The sequence below is a fragment of the Diprion similis genome, chromosome 4, assembly GCF_021155765.1.
Source record: "Diprion similis isolate iyDipSimi1 chromosome 4, iyDipSimi1.1, whole genome shotgun sequence".
Classification (NCBI taxonomy): domain Eukaryota; kingdom Metazoa; phylum Arthropoda; class Insecta; order Hymenoptera; family Diprionidae; genus Diprion; species Diprion similis.
The window spans coordinates 17,799,070-17,819,269 of record NC_060108.1 but is presented as its reverse complement, the minus strand read 5'-3'; the positions used below and the strand labels follow the sequence as shown (position 1 = coordinate 17,819,269).

At 42.6% G+C, this 20,200-nt stretch overlaps 2 protein-coding genes across 4 annotated transcripts in view; both read left to right on the top strand.

The window, feature by feature from the left end:
* The first annotated feature begins 716 nt into the window (after positions 1-716).
* On the top strand, positions 717-7,179 carry LOC124406126 (ATP-dependent RNA helicase DHX33-like). The gene is made up of 7 exons (XM_046881514.1): positions 717-1,097; positions 3,681-4,298; positions 4,514-4,746; positions 4,862-5,212; positions 5,501-5,699; positions 5,774-6,050; positions 6,673-7,179. The coding sequence occupies exons 1-7, from the start codon at positions 820-822 to the stop codon at positions 6,847-6,849; spliced, it is 2,133 nt and encodes a 710-aa protein (XP_046737470.1). The 5' UTR covers positions 717-819; the 3' UTR covers positions 6,850-7,179.
* A 10,500-nt stretch (positions 7,180-17,679) lies between these two features.
* The window catches only part of LOC124406124 (neuroligin-1-like), a 36,209-nt gene continuing 33,688 nt past the window's right edge, over positions 17,680-20,200 (top strand). For all 3 annotated transcript variants that reach the window (XM_046881510.1, XM_046881511.1, XM_046881509.1), the window contains exon 1: positions 17,680-19,421. In XM_046881510.1, coding sequence (XP_046737466.1) covers positions 18,926-19,421 — 496 coding nt within the window. In that variant the 5' untranslated portion in view covers positions 17,680-18,925. The remainder of the gene's footprint in view (positions 19,422-20,200) is intronic.

The window sequence follows — 20,200 nt, the reverse complement described above, 5'->3', positions numbered from 1 at the left end:
ATTCTATTTACATCACTTAATACCAAACCTTGTTTGATTTTTCTCTTACGGACAATCGCAGGTTGTTGTTCGTAAATTAATAATCAGATAGTAAGAACTACTAGGTAATGTTGAAGGTATTATTATTAATGTGTAAAAAAATTGTCATTAATCAATGGGATATTTTTTTTGAATGTTTGTGTGTTGGAAAAAATCCTATTTTCAGGATGGAATACCTGGAAAACTCAGGGAATTTCAGATTCCAAAAAGTACAGAAACCCTGAATATACTTTGGAGTTCACTAACAAGTTGTTATTGTAATTTCTACTAACTAAGCGCAGGTCTGGAATAAGAGAAGTCCACATTTATAAATTGTGAGACTACAGAGTCAATGCAATTGCTTAAAATTATACATAAATGTTGGTACGATTATCTTCATCGAATGATATAAGAAAATAACATTTTTTGAACAATAAGGCAATAAAAGTATAGTACAATAGTAAAGAAAACACAGGAGTCGTAGCAAACATTCATAACCGTAAACAAAAAGGAAGATACTCGAAATTCAGACAAACATAATACCAAGTGTTCTACTCGTCATTATTTCCGGCTGTTTTGATAATTTAAGGTTTCAATAGTTCGCATTCCAAATTCAAGTAAATACTGACCTGACCTTCAGTACCTCTGGGCGTATTTTATTGGCTACGAGGTCAGCGGTGCTCAACGAATCCAGGCGTGACGTATTAGCGAACAGCTGTGAGTGACCACGTGCGTCTCGACTCGTTACCTGTGGTTGGAAAATTCGTCAATTTCGTCAAGATTTGATAATTTCATTACGAAATGGGGGTCCATGATAACATGGATTCAAAATACAGTGTTATGGGGACTTCGAGCTTTTCTAAACTCGCACCAAAACGACCAACTACCGTTGTGTTTGGTGATACTAACGCGAAAAAGTGTAAAAATGAAGACAGTCAGGAAGGTACCTCGTCAAAGGTAAAGGAGGACTCCACCACGACTTCGCAACAAGCGTCATTAACGTTGTCAACAAACCTACAGCAGATCAACAGTCTTCAACAACAACGAAAATCCCTGCCTGTTTACAGGCTTAGGAAGAGGTTAGTAAAATCTCGTGTCCGATACAACGGACGTGACGCCCATGCCGTCTTACATTTCTTGTTATTACAAACTTCGCATTTCCAAGCTGTAACTGTCGTATCGATTATTTCTAATCTTGAAGCATTTGGAAATTAATTATACCGTGAACTGCCAGCATCATTCTATTTCTCGCATGCCGTTGCATCTTTACTTTTCCATGCTGTTTGTCGTTTTTTTGTCCTATTATACACAACATGGATGTAGGAAGAGGGTAAAAATCACGGGTAAAAATATTCAGAGTGGAAGAAGTAGTCAGCCACATTGGGTTGTGTGTTGTAGCGCGCATTTCAAAGATAGTCATCGAAACCAGTCTAGTTTGGAAAGGCAAAGGCTAATTTAAACAGCTGATCGTGAAACTCAGAAATCAACTGTAATTTCAAATTCTTACTCCAGCATAAATAGAAGTTTTTTTTCACAATTTTCACTACTTTTTCGACTGAAGTGTAGGACAAAGAATCTCGACGAGGGAAAACCACGGATAATTTTTTATACACTGGGTGCAAAGCATTGAGGGGCGCGTGAATACTTTTCCTTCCAAATTCAGTAAAAACAATACCCGCCTTTTGTTTAATAGCTCGCTGTATGCACACTCACAACAAATTATTTGCAATGAATGCTACAGAACAGCTTTATGGAGATCAGTATTCGAAACTGAACAAATAACAAATATCCATTGTATACGATATGCTAAATACGACAGAGTGTTAATCGGTTACCGATGTGAGTTTACCGGCCATGCACCTCGAAAATTAATTCCAAAAACCTATTTTGTCTCAGAGGAAGCTACGAAATAGGGGATACGAAAAATGCGAGCGTGGGCTCTCACAGTCAGGCTTCTTTTTGCGGCTTACAGCACATACATATGCTCTAAGCTTCGCGGTGAATCTAGTATACATCTTACTTTCGGAAGCAAATACACACAACGCAAGATGGCCGCCATTCGGATATGCTCTGTTCCTACCACGGACTCTATACCCAAGACCGTGGTTTCTACTCTCTCTTCCCATCGACAATAGAGAATGGACTCAAGAGCAGGTCCAAAACGTGTCCGCCGAATAGAGAAAGACAGATAGCAGTACGGGCCTATTCGTGTCCTTGTTTACGCAATATCTATGAGATATTCACCCAATCGTGGCCTTGTCCGAGCCACGTCGACGGGATATCCAGTCAATAACGGGCTTAGAAAGAAACAGCGATTGTAGATACATTCTGGTCCATTCGCTATGTACTGCGTTGCTAAGTACGGCATCGGTAAAGTAACCGTCGCAATTATCCCGTGAACTAATCTGTCCGTACCGCCTGTGTGCGGTGACATGGATGAGCGCGCGCCTGGGGACAGGCATCCCAGCTCGCATATGTACCGGCTATTTGTATCATAACAGGCGTCACACCGATTGCCGGTCACATTTCCGTAAATATTTGGTAAGATTAGCTGTAGATATAGTTTATACCGTCAGCTGAGAGCAATAATATCCTATCTCAGAATTTGGTTCATGAAAACCTCATCTCATATTTTGGTTCAACAAAACCCCATTTCAGAATTTTGTTAAACAATATCGTATGTCCAGAGTGATCTCCGAAAACGTACGACATTCTTGAACGAAATTCTGAGATGGGGTGTAGTTGAACCAAAATCTGAGATAAGGTTTTGTTGAACCAAATTCTAACGTAAGATGTTGTTGTTCTCAGCCGACGATATGTTATTGTGAAGCAATAAATTCTAGAATGTTCGTTTATTTTTAATTTTATGATCTACTGTAGATTATACGATCTCTATTCATATCTCTCGTGTATTATGGTACCATATTCTTCTTCACCGTTTACAGTTGAGGTTCTGATTATTTTCCATCTACAATTTACCGATACCCCTTGAATTCTCTGGAGCATTTTTTTCCATTCAGAAATTTTATTTATGTTCTTTCAAACATACTTTTCGACATCATTCAAGTTGGTTTATGAACATGATTGAGTTCTGTAACTCTAGCTGATATATAGACGAGTTACTTGTAAGATTACTGCCGACACAGCGAACTCCGTAAGTAATCTAATTATAAGCGTGGAAGAATTAATTTTTTTTACAGATATAATGTAATTTTATTTGACCTATGTTATCAAGCAAATTGAACTTATTTTCCACAGCGAAGAGTATTACTTGGCATGTGATCAGTTTTTTTTCAACCTGACATTCGTTTGTCATATCTGAAATGACAAGAAATATTATATCGACGAAAGAAAAAGGGGTGACAAACTCTTTTACATCCAGGTCTGAAATTCAAATCTCTCAATGCAAGTCTACTATATTGAATATACTATTTTCAATTCATAAAAAAAAAAGTGTCGAAAAATTTGGTATGGAATATACCGTATGCTTCAAAGACTTGTTTCGTTGATTTTCCAACTTGCTTTGTTTCACTCTACCGTCACGAATGTACAAAATTCATTAATCATAATTTATTCAAGCACCTTGATATTTCCTGTTGACTTCCTGTTATTCAATTATTATCAATTAAGTTCACCGCTAACTAAGATGACGAATTTTCAAGACTGTTGCTAGAAATCAAGAAGAACAGCTCGTTGATCATAATAGGAGAAACGGGAAGCGGGAAAACGACGCAAATACCACAACTACTGTTGTCGTCCGGTTTAGCTGGTGGTTCGGGTCGGATTGGAATAACGCAGCCCCGACGAGTGGCTGCGGTTAGCGTGGCGCGTCGAGTGGCACAGGAACAGGGAGTTGCAGCCGGGAAATTGGTTGGATACAGCGTGAGATTTGAGGACGTAACATCGGCCCAAACGAGGATAAAATTCCTGACCGACGGTATGATGGTGCGCGAAGCAATGACGGACGAAACTCTTTCGGATTACTCAATAGTGATATTGGACGAGGCTCACGAGCGATCGGTGCAAACCGACGTCCTTTTCGGGGTTGCGAGACGGGCTCAGAAGTTACGAAAATTGAAGTCCTTGCCGCCCCTAAGGCTGATCGTCATGTCGGCAACGATGGACGTCGACAAGTTCACAAAATACTTTCAGGCACCCGTTGTGTATTTGGAGGGACGTCAGCATCCGGTGAAAATTCATCATTCGGTGAAACCGCAGGATGACTACGTTTTCTCAGCTCTGGTTACCATCTTTCATATTCATCGCGAAACCCCCGCAAAGTAAGAGATTGCTCTTTTCGTAATTGCTATATTCACGTAAGGCATTCCGTTTGAACTCAAGCAGCCAATTACGAGATTAAATCTACAAGATCCTTTTTACCTGCTGCAAAACTTATCGTTCGTGGACTTAGGTCAGCTGGCTGAGTCAAACGGACATGAAATGCGTGTTGTAGGATTGTATACGCCGGAAATGTAAGTCGCGATAATAATTTCAGCGAGGACATCCTCGCCTTTCTGACCGGACAGGAGGAAATCGAGGCAGCGTCAACGGTCGCGAGACAAACCGCCAAACAATTGGAAGGCAAAGGCTACCCCTCTTTGAAAGTATTTCCTTTGTACTCGGCCCTGCCGACTCATCAACAATTAGAGGCTTTCAAAGCCTCCCCACCTGGAATGCGGAAGCTAGTTTTATCGACCAACGTTGCGGAGACTTCCGTAACAATCGGAGGTTCGTTGCAAAAGTTTTCCTTAATGGAAAAAATGAGTGTAAAGGAGACAGCTTTGCGGAATTGTCGTGAAGTGGTAAAAAGAAAAAAAAAATTCCCTCTTTCGTTTTTCCGCAGGAATCCGGCACGTTGTCGACACGGGGGTGGTCAAAGCGCGGACCCATCATTCAGCGACAGGATTGGACGTCCTGCGGGTGGAGAAAGTGGCGAAAGCTCAAGCCTGGCAGAGAACAGGACGAGCAGGTCGAGAGGCGCCTGGCAAATGTTACCGAACCTACACTAAAGGTGATTTCGATAAGATGAGCGAGATGCCTATACCAGAAATCCAGCGTTGTTCGCTCGCTGGTATCGCCCTCCAACTACTCGCCATCGGTATCGACATAACTACCTTTGATTTCATGGACAAACCGCCCAAGGAAGCCATCGACGTAGCCGTTTCTTGCCTTGAAAGATTGGAAGCCGTCAAAGGTAAGAATTTCAGGTTGCTTCTTTATCTTTCCGTCGCTCAGTTTGCGTTCGAAATTCTTTTCGTCTTATGCGACCTGCACTACGACGGTGACTTTAACTTTGGAGACTCAAGAATTATATCTAAAAAAGCCTCGAATATATCGCGACGGTCACGATGTTCGCCAGGAAAGGGATTTTGCAAAGCTCAAGACCTACGCGTAATCACCGGAAGGCGGATCCCCTTTCGTCGGCTAGGCAGCAGCGTTAGATAAATCAACCATCAATCATCCACTGCGGGTTCTCTTACAGGCTCCCCGCCCCAGCTAACCACCCTGGGAAGAACGATGTCGCTGTTCCCGTTGGATCCACGCTTTACAAAGGTTATTCTGGCCTCCGCCGAGCACCAGTGTCTCGATGAAGCGCTCACAGTGGTGGCCTTGCTCTCTGGAGAGTCGGTCTTCGTCGAGCCTTCGAATAAACGGGAGAAAGCCGCGGCTGCAAAAGCCAGGTCTGATTTCCCGAGTAATTACTGTTTGCAGAAGCAACGCATTTCACTTTAGGAATAAAAAATTTCGTTCAAAGGTTCGCCTCGCCGGAAGGGGATCATGTGGTGCTGCTCAACGTCTTCAAAGGGTACGCTAACGCCAGCCAGAAGAAATTGTGGTGTCACGACAACTTTTTGCATCACAGAAACCTCGAGTACGCGACTGAAGTCCGCAAACAGTTGGTCTCACTCGCTGCGAGAGCAAATTTGGAAAAATCGAGCTGCGGATCCTCGACCGAGTACTTGAGGAAGGCGCTGCTTGAAGGGCTCTTCGATAATCTCGCCGAATTGCAAAGGGATCAGACTTACGTTACGGTGAGGAAAAAAGGGGAAGAAGTAGTCCGCGTTTTTTCATTTTCTAAATCGCTCAAAAGTTGTTGCATGTAACAAACGCGGCTTACTCTCGTAGATTTTTCTCCGGGATCTGTGCGGTGTCAAAGTTGTCGTTTTGCCTAGCTGTACGATTAAAATTCCAAACATATTTTGCTTGGTCTCGACACGGAAAATGTAATCAAGAGAGTTCAATTTTGAGTGAATACTGCTCGCCACAGTCACTCTTTGGAACTATGCATGGAATCTGTCTAGTGCAAAACCTATAATAGGGAAAGTTTTGGATCACGGAAAGTAACGTGGGGGGATCAAAAAGGTGAAATAACCCGAGAAAACTTCTTTTCGTTCTCGAATTTCTCATAAGTTTTTTTTTTCTTTTTGAGCAAAGAGTGAAACAAGTGAATAGAACGTTAACTCGATTTTTCGATATTTTTTTTCCTGCACGTAAAACAAATTTGTACGAATTGATTCACGTGTTCCGCGAGTTGAATTATCCTTCTCTTTGCGGACCTTGATCACTAAATTACGTGCAATTATTACCATAATTATTGAATTAATGAAGCTCTTCCGCTTCACCGTCTTACTTACTTCTAATGCATTGTTCAAGGTTTCCACAAGACAACCAGTCGCTATTCATCCTTCCTCGGTACTGCACGGCTCTAAACCGGGGTTGGTGCTTTTCACGGAAGTCGTGGCAACCGGAAGATGCTTTTTACGCAACGTGTCAACCATAGAGTCGTCGTGGTTAGATGGGAAGGGAATAACCGTAGGAAAGCACAGCTAAGATTGATCGATCACCGTGTTATATATTACACGCAAAATAATTTGTTATTGTTATATATTGTACATGGTCTTTTAAGATAGAAATTACATATCTACAATATATTATACACGTAATTAAGTAATACTTTGATTTTTTTACGTTGTCGCATTATCGGAATAATAATAAAAAAAAAAAAGATTTTTTGTACTCTCGAACACTTTCAAATACTCGTCAATTTCACGGACCAGTGTATATACATGGAACCATATTATAAGAAATAATTATCCCTATTATATATATGTCGTCAATAAATCTTCCGTTGATTTATGGAATAAATTTCGAACGCTTTGATATTTGCTCATTTTGTGTAAAATTAAAAGAACCTTTCTCATTTATCAAACGAATCCCATACTTCATTCTAAGCGAAGTGAAGCCGGCCGGGAGAGCCTCGTAAATATATTATACTTGGAGTAAAGAAAAATTATGATTTATAAGTGGACTTGCATTACGCGGGTGGGCAGGTAACTAATTGACGGGCGTATCAGTGGCTTGATGATGGGTCGACGCTTCCTCTTCTTCTTGGTAAATCTATTTTTGTTCTGATTTTTTTCTACTCAATTTTGCAGAACGTTGTTGTTACTCGATAATTTATTTTAATTAAAATAAAAAATATGAAAATACAACGCGTTGATTAGGATGAGAAATTTTTGCATTTCGACGAATTTCATGTTTACACACGAACCAGAGTTCAGCGATGGGTGATACGTGTTACGTTCTACGCGGGTAATAATGAATTCCAATAATTTGATAAACTGTGAATTAATTTGCCGAATTGTAGAATAACGAATAACGCTTTGTTAAGAGGAGACGATTGTTTGACACACTAATTAGCAGGCGAGGGTGAACAACTATCGACTCTGGGCTTCGTGCAATTCTTGTACATACAACAGGTGCGCGTTCTCGGTGTGTCCGATTTTTGCAAACAGGTTTCTATATCATACTTATACTTATTTATAGCAGGTACTAAACCAGTGCAATGCAGACCGTTGCTCATGTGCGTTTGTATGGTGGTCTTTAAAAAAGCTTCGAGCAACCGGTGAATACAGTAAAATGAATGGACCCATCGATCCGCCAGGCAATAAATCGAAAATACGTGATTTATCGTGCAGAATATCGCGATATACGGACGATCTGCGGCTAAACGTTCGATAGATTGAAATTTTGTTCAATCAACGCTGTAGGCACTTCGGTTTCGATGAATATATGTATAGGAATAATGTTATAGGTATTTAAGCATCGTTTAATGCATTACGCGAAATACATTTAATGCATTACTCCCCTTCGCATTATACAGTGAGGACAAAACCGCTATGTGCAAATTATCGCAGTACTGGGTCAATTTTCAATTCACTACATGGTTAAACTCCAAAGACACTAAGTGACTAACGGGCCTTTCTCATACATGTCCGGACTTTGTCATTAAATTAGATTCATTCAATATACCGGGTGTCGCGAAAGTCCCTGTTATGCATAATTCAGAGAATTATGAAAGTCGTCCCTTCCTTAGTAGCGTAAGAAAGGAATACTGAATTATCGATGTCACAGGAGAAGACGGAATAAACGATTCAGCGTGTAGCGTTGAGAGAAGGAATGAGAAGACCGAGGTTCAAAAGCTGTGACTGAAATCAATTGAGTAAAATTTAATTACCAATTCTGAAATACAGCAAAAAAAAAAAAAGAAGAAATATGTCGAAATTCACGAATTCCGGCTCAATCGTACTACCGCACCATAATTTCAGTGCCGAATGTATATCGCTAGTCCAATTTCGATTAATCAAAGTCCATTATGTTTGCGAATTAATTTTCTTCGAATCGGTTGTGATAAATTTATACCCGAGCCTCGCGGTTAATCACAAAAATGTTTCATGCAAAATAAGGCTATAATCGAGAAATAATGTAGAAGTGAAGAACATACATTAATGTTAAAGTACAAATTTATTTCAGAGAATTTGTAGAGAATCCTACATCAAAAATTGACTTTATACGTATATACGATTTTGACGTTGCGGGGATAAAAATAAAAAAAGTAAATATTTCTTTACCAAATAATTTTCTAATATTTGTTTTCCAACAAAATCCCCCGTTTTCGAATCACGTCTTTATTATTCTTCTTCTTGCTCAATTAACAACATCACTATATCGAATCTCTAAACTAATGATCTTGTTCCCTGTAATTTTGTATCCAAGCTAAGCTAAGTTTGTTCCTAATTCATGATTAGCAGCTTTCGGGGACAGACGAAAATGTACCAGTAATTGCGCGAGATTGTTAGCATGGAGTTTCGGGCGGGCCTCTTATCGTCGTAACCCCCCTCGCCCCGCGGAGTGCCGCAGTTTGGTAAAATATCCCCACGTCTTCCCAGTTCCCAGGCGAAGAGACACGCCGTGGTGGCGTCGCCTTCGCCGGATCACATTCCACGTGTCAGTAGGGATGATGACATTAGCCGAATCAGCGACTCCATCGCGCGGAAAGCGAAACGAAGTTGAGGGGCGCGCCGGCACCCCCCGCAGCTATTACTTCCCTATTCCCTATTCCCTATTCCCTATTCCCCCCGTATTTCCTATACCGGTTTATTGCACGCTTCTAGGAAACCAGGAGCTCTTCTCGCCGAGGGCTAGGGCAATCCAGGATCGGCGTTGATACCCGCGAACTGCCGCCCCGAAATAACTCGCTTTCAATTTTCACCATCAATTTTCACCCCGGTGTATAGTAATTTTATACTAACGTATAAAGTCGGCGACTCTGCATGCACGCGGGACTGAAATAAAATTAGCTATATGTCTTAGTCATAAGGGGGTTGAATAAACCTTAAAATTGGATAAATTTTCTTACCATCGAACGAAGTCAGGTAAGATTTTAAAGCGATATATTAAGGTTAAATTGAGACCAAATCGTGGTCTGTGGAAGTCTACATTGAAATATTTTTCACAATGCATATAAATATACGATATATTATATAACGAGTGAGGTAACTAGCCGTATTAAAAAAAGATTCTACAGACAATGTTTTATTTATGTCGAACGATAAGGGGATGGCGAGTTAGGGTTAACCGTGTGTACTTGGTCCGACTACGGAGGCAAGGCCGTAGGATCGAAAATACGATCTCGAAACGTAGCTGAAGCTATCCTCATCACGAATTCCCGAAATATTTCAGGCTCTAATGAGAGAGACGATAGATTCCGTTCTCATCGCTATACATATATACCTTCGAGCCCCGTCGTTTCCACTTCCTTAGCGCGTTCCCTGCCCCTCAGTTCTCTCGGATGGAGGTGTTTCCTCCCTTTTCTGCCTCTCCACTTCTCTTTTCAACCCTCAACCCTCAACCCTCAACCCTCAACCCTCAAGCCTCAACCACGGCTACGGGTAGGTATATTAGGAATCGTATAGATATTTTTCCCTGGGAAGAATATACTACTACCACCACCTATCTTCCTCCCTCTCTGATGCGGTATATAACACTCGAATTTTTATCATCGCAATACCGTCCGTTATTGCGAGTGATATGCGGTGGGGGTACCTGCGGAGAATTCAGGGGTAAGAAAGTAAACGAGACCGACTGCACTTATTCAAGAATTCAATGCAGAAAACCATTTCCGTCAAAGGAATACGTCATGCTGTGTACGGGCACGAGGCTGGCTATACGTATGGGACTATGAAATGGATGATGAGAGGCAAAGGTTGCGCTTTGTTCGAGTGACGTAGGTAGGTACATATAACGCGGGGTTCACTTCAGTTCTGATGAAGAGAGAGAAAGCCCTCGTGTGTACAAGAAACTCATTTGCAGGGTTGGTGGCCATGATATGTATTTTTTTATTTTTTTATATTTTTTTCCCCTTTACTCACTTCCTCTTCTTCTGTTCCTTCTCGTTTACCACCGAGAAGAATATGCAGGTAATTAGGAATTGAATATTAACGAGGGGGCGATAAGTGGTTCTTTTCTTCTTGAGAGGTCGCAATTTCCTAGGGTACACATCGGGCATTATATAACTCTGGCAACGCTTTGAATGAAAGCCTTTCAAAGGATCTAAATTGCCATCTCCTATCTTACACCCTCTCTCTATGATACCGCCTTATACTTTCATAATCATTTCTCCGGCTAGCGTAGTGGCTATGCACTGAGATATATATACCTGCTTCAGCTTCAATCACCCTCGGTTTTTGTTTACTGAATCTCCAGGCTTTCTTTTGGAAAAGAAAAAAATTCAAACACTCCACCTCGTACAGTTGAATATTAATAAAAATATCAGCGTAGGAAATAAAAAATTGTTGCTTTATTTTTGGCTTATATTCATATCGCGTAAATGGCATAGGTTGGTATAATAATGCACAAAAGTAGATGTAAATTTTGAATGTGAAATCCGTAACACCGAGAGAAAAATCACCGTCTCGTAGCAGCTGACGTGAAAAGCTGCTTGTACGATATCTTTTCTACAGTCGGTATAGAAGCGTAGGAGGATGAAAATGATAAAATATTTCATGTAAAAAGACAAAAAGAATCCAGAGATATGTGGATGGAGGAAGCAATTTGAAATTTCGTGGAACGACGGAATGTTATCAAAACGAAGCGACAGAAGTTCGATATTTTTATCAAGCTATAAGAATCTCGGTGTAGTCGAAAAATCGTGACAAAATGTGTAAATATCTTTAAAATTCTGATTGAAATAATCGTTAATATCTAAAGGTATAGAAAAAGTCTCAGCACTTTGCACACAGATTATATCCAATATTGTATCACTCCAGAGGACTCGTTGACGAAACTGTATCTCCTCTTCTTGTAGTAAGAGAAAACAATCCATCAATCTCCCTCAACAAAGAGAGAAAAGTATACATCGACGAACTAACTCTTATCTTGCAGCAGCCTTTACGAGGTTATCCATCGGAATAACTGGGAAAAAACATAGTCCTTGGTGCAGGCCAAGTAGCTCCTACTTTCTATGGTCTGCATCACCTGGCGTCCGAGTTTAAAGAAGGCGGCGATCAGTCTGGCCAAAGCCAATATCGTTGGGTTCGTTCTCCCGTTAACCATAAGCGGCCCGCCTTGACGAGGTAGATTAAGGCCCAGCAGGGCAATGAGCAGGTCCTTTGGGCCTGTCGTCAGTGCCCGAGAACCATGGTCCGAAGAGCGATCATCTTCTTCCGGGTAATGCTCGATGGGATAAATGTGTCGGGTTGAATTTTCATCGGTGGTGAGTTGCCCAGCCTGGGTAGAAATTGGGTTGTTGTACGGTTCCTGATTCCGGGTAAATTGACCGGCATTGTCGTCCTCGGCGTCCCATTCCGGGCTGGCATTTCCTGTTTCTTGAGAGTAATGGTCCTCCAGGCGACGAGGTAGTCCACTTCCACTTCCACTTCCACTATCGTGATCGTCATTTTCGCGATTCCCCGTAGAATATTTATCACTGTCGACGTTTTCCCAGTCGATGACGAGCTCCTCCGTGTCGGATTTTTTATTCGGGATGGATGACACCGGGCTGGAACCATCGTTTAGGAATTTCTCCAGCAGCGACGGAGAGTCAGGATTGATTTTGCGCACTTGAACATCGGCCAGAGTATCCATGAGGGTTGGAATATCCAAGAAATAATCTACCCAACAATAGCTCAAGTTGATTTCTTCCCGGTAGAAGGTGTACATCAAGTACCACGACTTAAGGGTCGCCTTAACCAACGCCAATGGAGCCGTGATTGCTCCAACTTCAGCATCGGCTCCTCGCACAATTTCCGGCAGATGAACCGCCGAGATAAGTAGAAGGATCAAAAACATTCCGAGGTATAATCGTCGCCCGGGTAACTTAAGGCGATCTCTTTGATCGCCGAACAAGTGGTTGCTCTTTTCTCTCTATAATTTCTTCTTATCTCACTACGACGGTTCCTTTTGTTTATTCATTCACTTGCAGCAGTCTTTGTTATCCGGTCAACCGATACACCGCAGTTTAAAAAGAAACTATTCAAAATTTTATTCCAGATTTTACACACACCATTTAGCTTCTGTTTTTTTCCACGTGTTGACCTGAGTCAAAATATGATTGTATCCGATGTGAAACTGTGAGCGTGTCGTTTTTCACGTATTTTTCCGAAACGCATTGGCCCGAAAATCAAACCAGAAAAACTTTCGATGGGTCGATCAGCACCGAAGGATGGCCTAGGACAGTCAGTGCGAAAGTAAACGATTTAACGGGGAGTTTTAACGTGTCTCTTCAAGTTCGGGGCAACGATTGGTAAATGGCCAGCGATATTTGTGAGTGCAATTAGCAGACCGCTACGGTAAAGCGAATGGTGATTATTAGCCCAACAGCCCGGGAAACTCCTAAAACGTAAACGTGACCATCAATCCTCAAGGCTTAGTGGCAGGTATAACAATAACTCGGGGGTTCTTTCGAGGCAGGTAAAAACGGAAACGGAAATTGGCGTATATCCGGAACTACCTGACTTTAAATATTCCGCAAAGTTACGTGTGTACGTACCAAAGAGCGGAAAAACATCGGTGAATTAAAATTGAACTAAACATCCGAGATTTAAATCTTTCACAGAATTTGATCAGCAGAGTTGTCCGTATCGTCGACGTAGGACATGGATTTATACGCGTCTGTGATACGTGAAGGAGGTATGATGCGTGATGTAATTCTTATCGAGCAAGTTTTATGAAAATCCTATCCGAAATGTTGAGAACTTTGAAGGAAGAATGTGTGTATACGTATACCGGGTAAAGTTTTCCATCAAGTAAAAACTTATTCCGGGAAAGTTATCCTGCAAGTTGGTCGTATTGTTTGGAAAAAGTGGTTTGTTTGTTTTTTCATCTCTAGACGCAGTAGGTATATGTATACGTTAAACCGTGTGGTTTAAACTGCCGGGTAAATATTTTACAAGGTATAAGAAATTAAGGACGAAACTGTTCAAACGTCAGTTTAATGATTGAAACTTCAATATTTTCCTCTCGTTTTCTTCTTCCACTATCCTTTTGATATTGCACCTTAACAGCGGTGTTCTATTTCTTCTTATTCCATTTTCCACCTCTTCTTGCACCACCACACCACAATCTGAACCCGTTCATTACCCAGACCCTTCACAAGGTTCGTTTTAATTAATATTAATATAAAGGTCCAAGGTATACTCGGGAATATTACTCCATTTTATGTTATATATCTCAAAGATTCCATATAATACTTTCCAGGTCAACGAGTGCACGTAATACGCTTCTATGTACATCGTACACACGTTACATGCACATATGTATATAGAATGTAGAGCATTCTAGCTGAACTAAACCGGCAGCCGACGCTCAGCTTTGTGATTAAAAAATAAAAAATGAATAGAAAAAAAAAAGAAGAAACAGTACCTATTGTAGTGCTTCAGAAACAAGGAAACCCACTTTTTTTCCTGTCGTTCTCTTGCAGCTTAACTGCAGCCTCCAATTTCAAGACTTTCCAAAGACGTGTAGGATAATCCAAAGAATTTGATTTAAATCGTTAAAAGTAAAGAAAAATAACTAAAGAAATTGCCGATTTACGTCAAAAAAAAAAAAAAAAAAAAAAACTAAAGCCATTGCCATAAAATTACGCACACATGGTGGTTACATAAGTGCGAAGATTCGATTAGTATCTGTATACGGTATAATCATTTATACAGCCATAAATTCGTGACCTAATTTTCAGAGTCGGCGTGATGTAACGATAGTTTCCATTTAACGAGGTAAATAATTTCTATCCCAGGCTAGAGTAATGTAAAAAATAAACTACCCAGAGCCTCGTCTCGGCGCCGATCATTCCTCTCAACTCGTGTGGTAGCGACGCAACGACGCTTGCGATAAAGCGATACCTATTCATAGGCAGGCTTGCCCAGAGTGTGACCTACATTGATACATAACCAAATGATCGCGAGATTGGAAGGGTTCGATTAAGAGTGTTTCTATAAGAAGAGGCTACTTTCGTCTCCTTGGATTTCTTCTTATTACCTGGTTTGGAAGAATCAGATTCTTTCATCGGAAACAAGATGCGAAACAATTGTGCGACTAACAATTAATCTGTAGGTATTTTTTCCTTGAATGTTAAAACTGTGTGAATGGACGCGAAGCGATGGAACATCGGTACGTCTGAGGATTCACTATTATTGTTAAAGACAGCGGGAAATTCTATTCGTTCGAGCCCCAATCTTTCCTCGTATCATATTTAAACCCACAGGTAGGGTTTACCTTAACTTATTTACAGGTGACTGAGGCACTTTCCTCCTTTTCCCAACTCTCTTGCAGTTTGTATAAAGCGAGACTATGAAAGTGGAATTGAGAAATTTATAAAAGTAAGAAAAGACCAGAGGAGAGAAGAGAAGATGCTCGGTTAAAAGCGCGAGGAATTATGAAGAGGGTGAGGTGAGACTGCTGCAGTGAAAGGTTTAATAAGGATGAATCGCTAGAGAAGAATATGGGAATAATGAGGACGAGCCGAAATTACGATTCGTTATTCCTTCCCTGCTAGCTTCAGTCTTATATAAAAATTAAGAATGATGATCCTGCAGTGTTGAGATGCAAACGGTCTGGGATGGCTTGTGTTAACTGTTCGATGAGCAGCAAAGCTTTTTTATCGAATGGCGTCAAAAAACACTGAAAAAACGAACACTTTTATGTGTATGGAATGAATCTATAGCCAAAGTGACGTTTTTCCCACGTGATTATTACGCTGGAGCAGTGTACTAGCTATCTGGATATGGAAATAATAAGTATTCCTGAACCTTTTCATGTTCGCAATACAATTCAAATCATTTCACTCTTGTCAGTACGATGAAAAAATCTCTTTTGATAATGGTCCGAATGCTTTCAATAATTAGAATTGTTTCCTAGTCCTTTGAAACCGAATTCAGAATAAGATTCAAAAAATTTCTACTGAAAATGCGATTTCTTATCATTATTTAAAAAAAAAAAAAAAAAATTCTCCGTCAATTTTTTCAACGCAAAGAATGGTTAGTTTCATAATTCAAGATTGTTCAACATGGCGGCATGTCCGAAGAAAACGGTTATTCCCCAGGATTCTTGAGATTTTTTTTCAACCAACAGGAGAGTGATAAAGAAAAAAGAGAGAGCAAAAAAAAAACAATTTATGTCACCGAGTTTCAAAGCGTTCTTCAACGGACGAAATACGAACGATTCGGGTTTTTAAACGACTCGTATTTCTCAAGGTATGAAAAACGGCATTGCTGTTGGTCTTTTTCTATTTTGTTTTTACGTGGGGTCGGACATCTCTCTTACGGTGCCATGCCCGTACCAAAACAAGTCTGCGAAGCGGAGCTGAGTATGCTTTAGTCCGATGTCAAATTTGTACGTGCAAAAAACGAAGGGAGAAACATTTTTAGCCTATTGAGTACATTGACTTACTGTCTCGTAATTATTTTATTTAAAAAATGAATATTAGTAATTTTTTTTCGGGCTTGGCACATCGATCATCGCAAGTTATCGGATTCACATCGGTTTCAGCGATACAATTTTTAAAGAAAAAAAGTCGTATCTCAATTTATAAAATAATTTCGTTCCCGCCATCCTTCGACTCTCGATATCACTTGAGAAATGCTATTGACTGCAAAAAGGACTGTCAAACTCACGCCTCGCGCGTTGCAAAACGCTTTGAAATTTATGAATGCCGTTTTTTCACCCCCCTCCCCTCCCCCTACCCAAGAAACCCCTAATATCTCAGAAAAACCGTTTTCGATACAATAGGCATAGCCGACAACGGCAGCTGCTTGAACTACTGTGTTATCTGTCACCCCTTTTTCGACGAGTCTGTTTGACGAGAAGTGGATAAATAGGGTAAAAAAAGGTATTCCTCGATTAAACCGCAGTAGATTATCGAACGGTGAAATATTTTTTATTTTCATTTCTTTCTCAAGCGTAATTTGTAAATAACGGGGAATGTCCGATAAAAAAAGAAATCTGTCAGCCGTATGGGAGTCCAATAGCGTACAAAGCAACAAGCAACCCGATAAGAGGTAAGCGGGGCGAGTGTTCTGAAAATTTCATCATTCTGGCATAATGCATGTCACCGTGACAAAGATGCTTTACGAGGCTCTAACTCGAGGATGTTGTTACCCCAAGTATATTTTCCCCCCATTGTTGAAATACCATTCAGACGAAGTTAAAGCGAAAGCTAAGAGCCCGTCTGTTCCGACATTGGCGGTGCGTAGGTACCGACTGGAAATCCCTATATATGGTCTAAGTTTTAGCAGTGTAACCCAGCGTCGGGCGTCGAAGGAAGGAAGCCCAGGCCGAATCGCGTCGAAGGCACGGCAGGCAGCAGGATGAGGCTGACTGGATGGCTGGATGGCTGGCTGGCTGGCTGGCTTCAAGGAACAGCGTCCTTCAGCGGTTCGGGTAAGAGATGAGGGAGCGAGGGAGAGGCGAGATGAGTCAGGGTCTGCCGTCGAGTTATCGATCGGATGCCGACCAGGGGATGGTTTGCGCGTCTGCGCCCTGAACCCCGGCGCCCCGACGCTCGCGTCCCGGCGCCCTAAAGCGCCCTGTGAGACCCGGTGGCTCGCGCCGGTTCGCGCCAGTAGACCCTGGGCGAATACGTCTCGAACAGGGTGTCGTCGACGGGGCGAGCCGCACTTACGCGGTATCTGCACAGGCCGAGGGTGGTAAATCCGGCGTCGAACTCCGCACGCAGCTGTTGACGAGTTTCGAGTCCGGCAGTCGCTCCTGCGAGTGGCAGTATAGAAGGAAAACGGGGAAAGGATTTGAGAGCGTGGAATCGCTGGGGACAAGTTAGATGAAAGAAAGAAAGAAACTTTTGCAAGTAAATTATCGTTCTTTACGAACATGATAGTCGCGGGACAGTGTCGTAGTTTCGTAATGTGCGGATCGACGCGGGAAAGGATATTGTGGTTGTTGTTCGTCCAAGTTTGAGAGAACAGAGTTGTTGATGGATGAAGCTTGCCAGGTGATTCGTCTCCTTGACCGCCGCCTTCCTGTCGGGATTTCACACATTTTTTTGTCACACTAACTTGACTGGCCCTAACTTGGAGTGTTTCTACTTGGCAAGCTGTTGCTCCTGTGCAAGGAATTGGACCTGTTTATCCCCCCGGTGTTTTTGCTCAGCCAAGTTTTATCGCTCGGTTTAGTCAGGAGTGATCCTTGAGTTTCTCTAACGACAACGAGAATCGACAACTTGATCCTAACGAACATTTCGAAATCGTGCTATTCAAGGATTTGACGCAGAGGATAGAGAGTAGGCGGTGATAAATCCGAAACTGTCTGTTCCTCACCTCGTTTCGTCGAACGGACGTAACGCGTATACGAGGCTCTTTACGACGGTACACCGGACTTGACGATCTGGTCCGTACTCCGGAGGACGGTTGTGTCACGGAATTGCACAACGGAGCTTGAGCACTTTGGAGTTGGAACGTGACACCTTGACAGTGTGGGGTGGAGGATACCGATTATCGCAGACTTCGCTTTGGCGAAAAAGCACTTGTGCCGGATCTTCCGATATGCTGCCTCCTCGCAGCCGCTCTTAACGAATTGATACAGGAATTGATAGCTTGGGTCTCCAGCATGGGCTTCCCCAGATGACAGACTAATCCCACCCCCCGTTAGATGAAGTAGCATCGCGAAAGTTGACGGCGAGAAATCGTCGAGAGAGAGAAAGAGAGAGAGAGAGAGAGAGAGATGATCGGATGAAGTAACAGTGACCGAAACGTGATCAAGCAACCACCACGTCGCCGATGAAGTCTCTCAGCGAGTATCAGCCAAGTGTTCGAGGGCAGAGCGGTAACGGATCGTCAAACATATCAGGGTCGCGAGTCCTGGGAAATGGACTGGAACCAGAAGCCGTTCGATCGGTTAAAGTTGTGTTCGTCATTGTCGGCAGTATCGGCATCAGGCTCGGAGCAAACGGGATCGAAAGCTCAAGCTCATATTTCTCCGAGACGTAAAATTTGGTACGACGCGACAGGCCAGCGGGGGGGCATCCGGTCATCCGAAGGTTATCCTGCACGGAGGGCCAGCGAGGCCCAAAACAGATGCGGGACCCGGGGAGGCAGACCCGCGGCGGCGTGACGCGATGCGGACGCCCCCCACCTGCGCTGCTACCAGGAAGAAGAGGGCCTCGTTCGGCGGAGAACAGCAGGAGGGATGGAAACCGGCGGTCCTTCGGGCCCTGGGAATCGCCGCCGTCCTCCAGGTCGTCCTCCTCGGTAGCAACGGGGTCGCGGCCCTCGCTGAGGGCCAGAAGTACGGGACCAGGGTCGTGCGGACGCGGTACGGAGCGCTACGCGGAATCATCGCGAGGGTCGCCGCCGTCGAGGCCTACCTCGGCGTTCCCTACGCCACGCCGCCGGCCGGGGCCCTGCGTTACATGCCTCCGGTTACACCGACGCCCTGGCGAGGCACCAGGGTCGCCGACTCCATGCCGCCCGCCTGCCCCCAGAGACCGCCGCGTCCGGAGGATGCTCAGTCCGCTCAGAGGCGGGCCTATCTTAAAAAAATAACCCCCATTCTCACCAACCACAGCGAGGACTGCCTCTACTTGAACCTCTACGTTCCCAGGACGCCGCACGGTGAGACACCAGACTTCCTTTGATTCGCAGGGATTCTCGTGAACGCGTCGCCGGTACTTTCGTGTCTCGGATTTTCACCTTGTTCACACTTTATTTATACCTCTTTACACGCCCTCTCATCCCGGTATGAATATCAATGCAGGTTTTAATCACTTCGACGTGGAGAGTTGGGGGGTGACCACGGACACGTCGAGTTCTTTGACAAATTTTTTTTTTCTCTTTGTATTTTTTTTAATGCTATGCTCTCGTTTGCCATTTAGTCAAGATTGTACACAAGCACGTGCCCTAAATCATACTGCTGCTCTGGATGAAGGAATTCAATGAATAATTGACCGGTTACGTCGGAATTGACGTTGACGAATGGGGAGATTCAGATTCAGTAACGGTGTGATTGCTTTCCGAAATACCGCATGAGTAACGATAAGTATTACAGTTGTGAACGAAGGTTCAGATTTTTTTAAACTTATTTCAGTTTACTGATCATAGATTGCCACTTTCCAAAAAAATAAAACAAATTAACCAGAAATCTTACAATTACATTAAAAAATTTGTCTTACTTTTTTCGATAGAGTCATCCAGTTATTCGGAAAGAGGAGATTTTCGGATAAGTAATGGAGGAAATTTTCATGAGATTTTGGACAATGCTCCTGTGATTACCATCATCGATTGGTGCAGATGATGTATGAGCTGCAACGAGTAACAAAAAGCTTGCACCCTCGACAGTGACGTAACTTTTTCCGTTGGACTTGTTTCAGGAAACAATTACCTACAGCGTGACT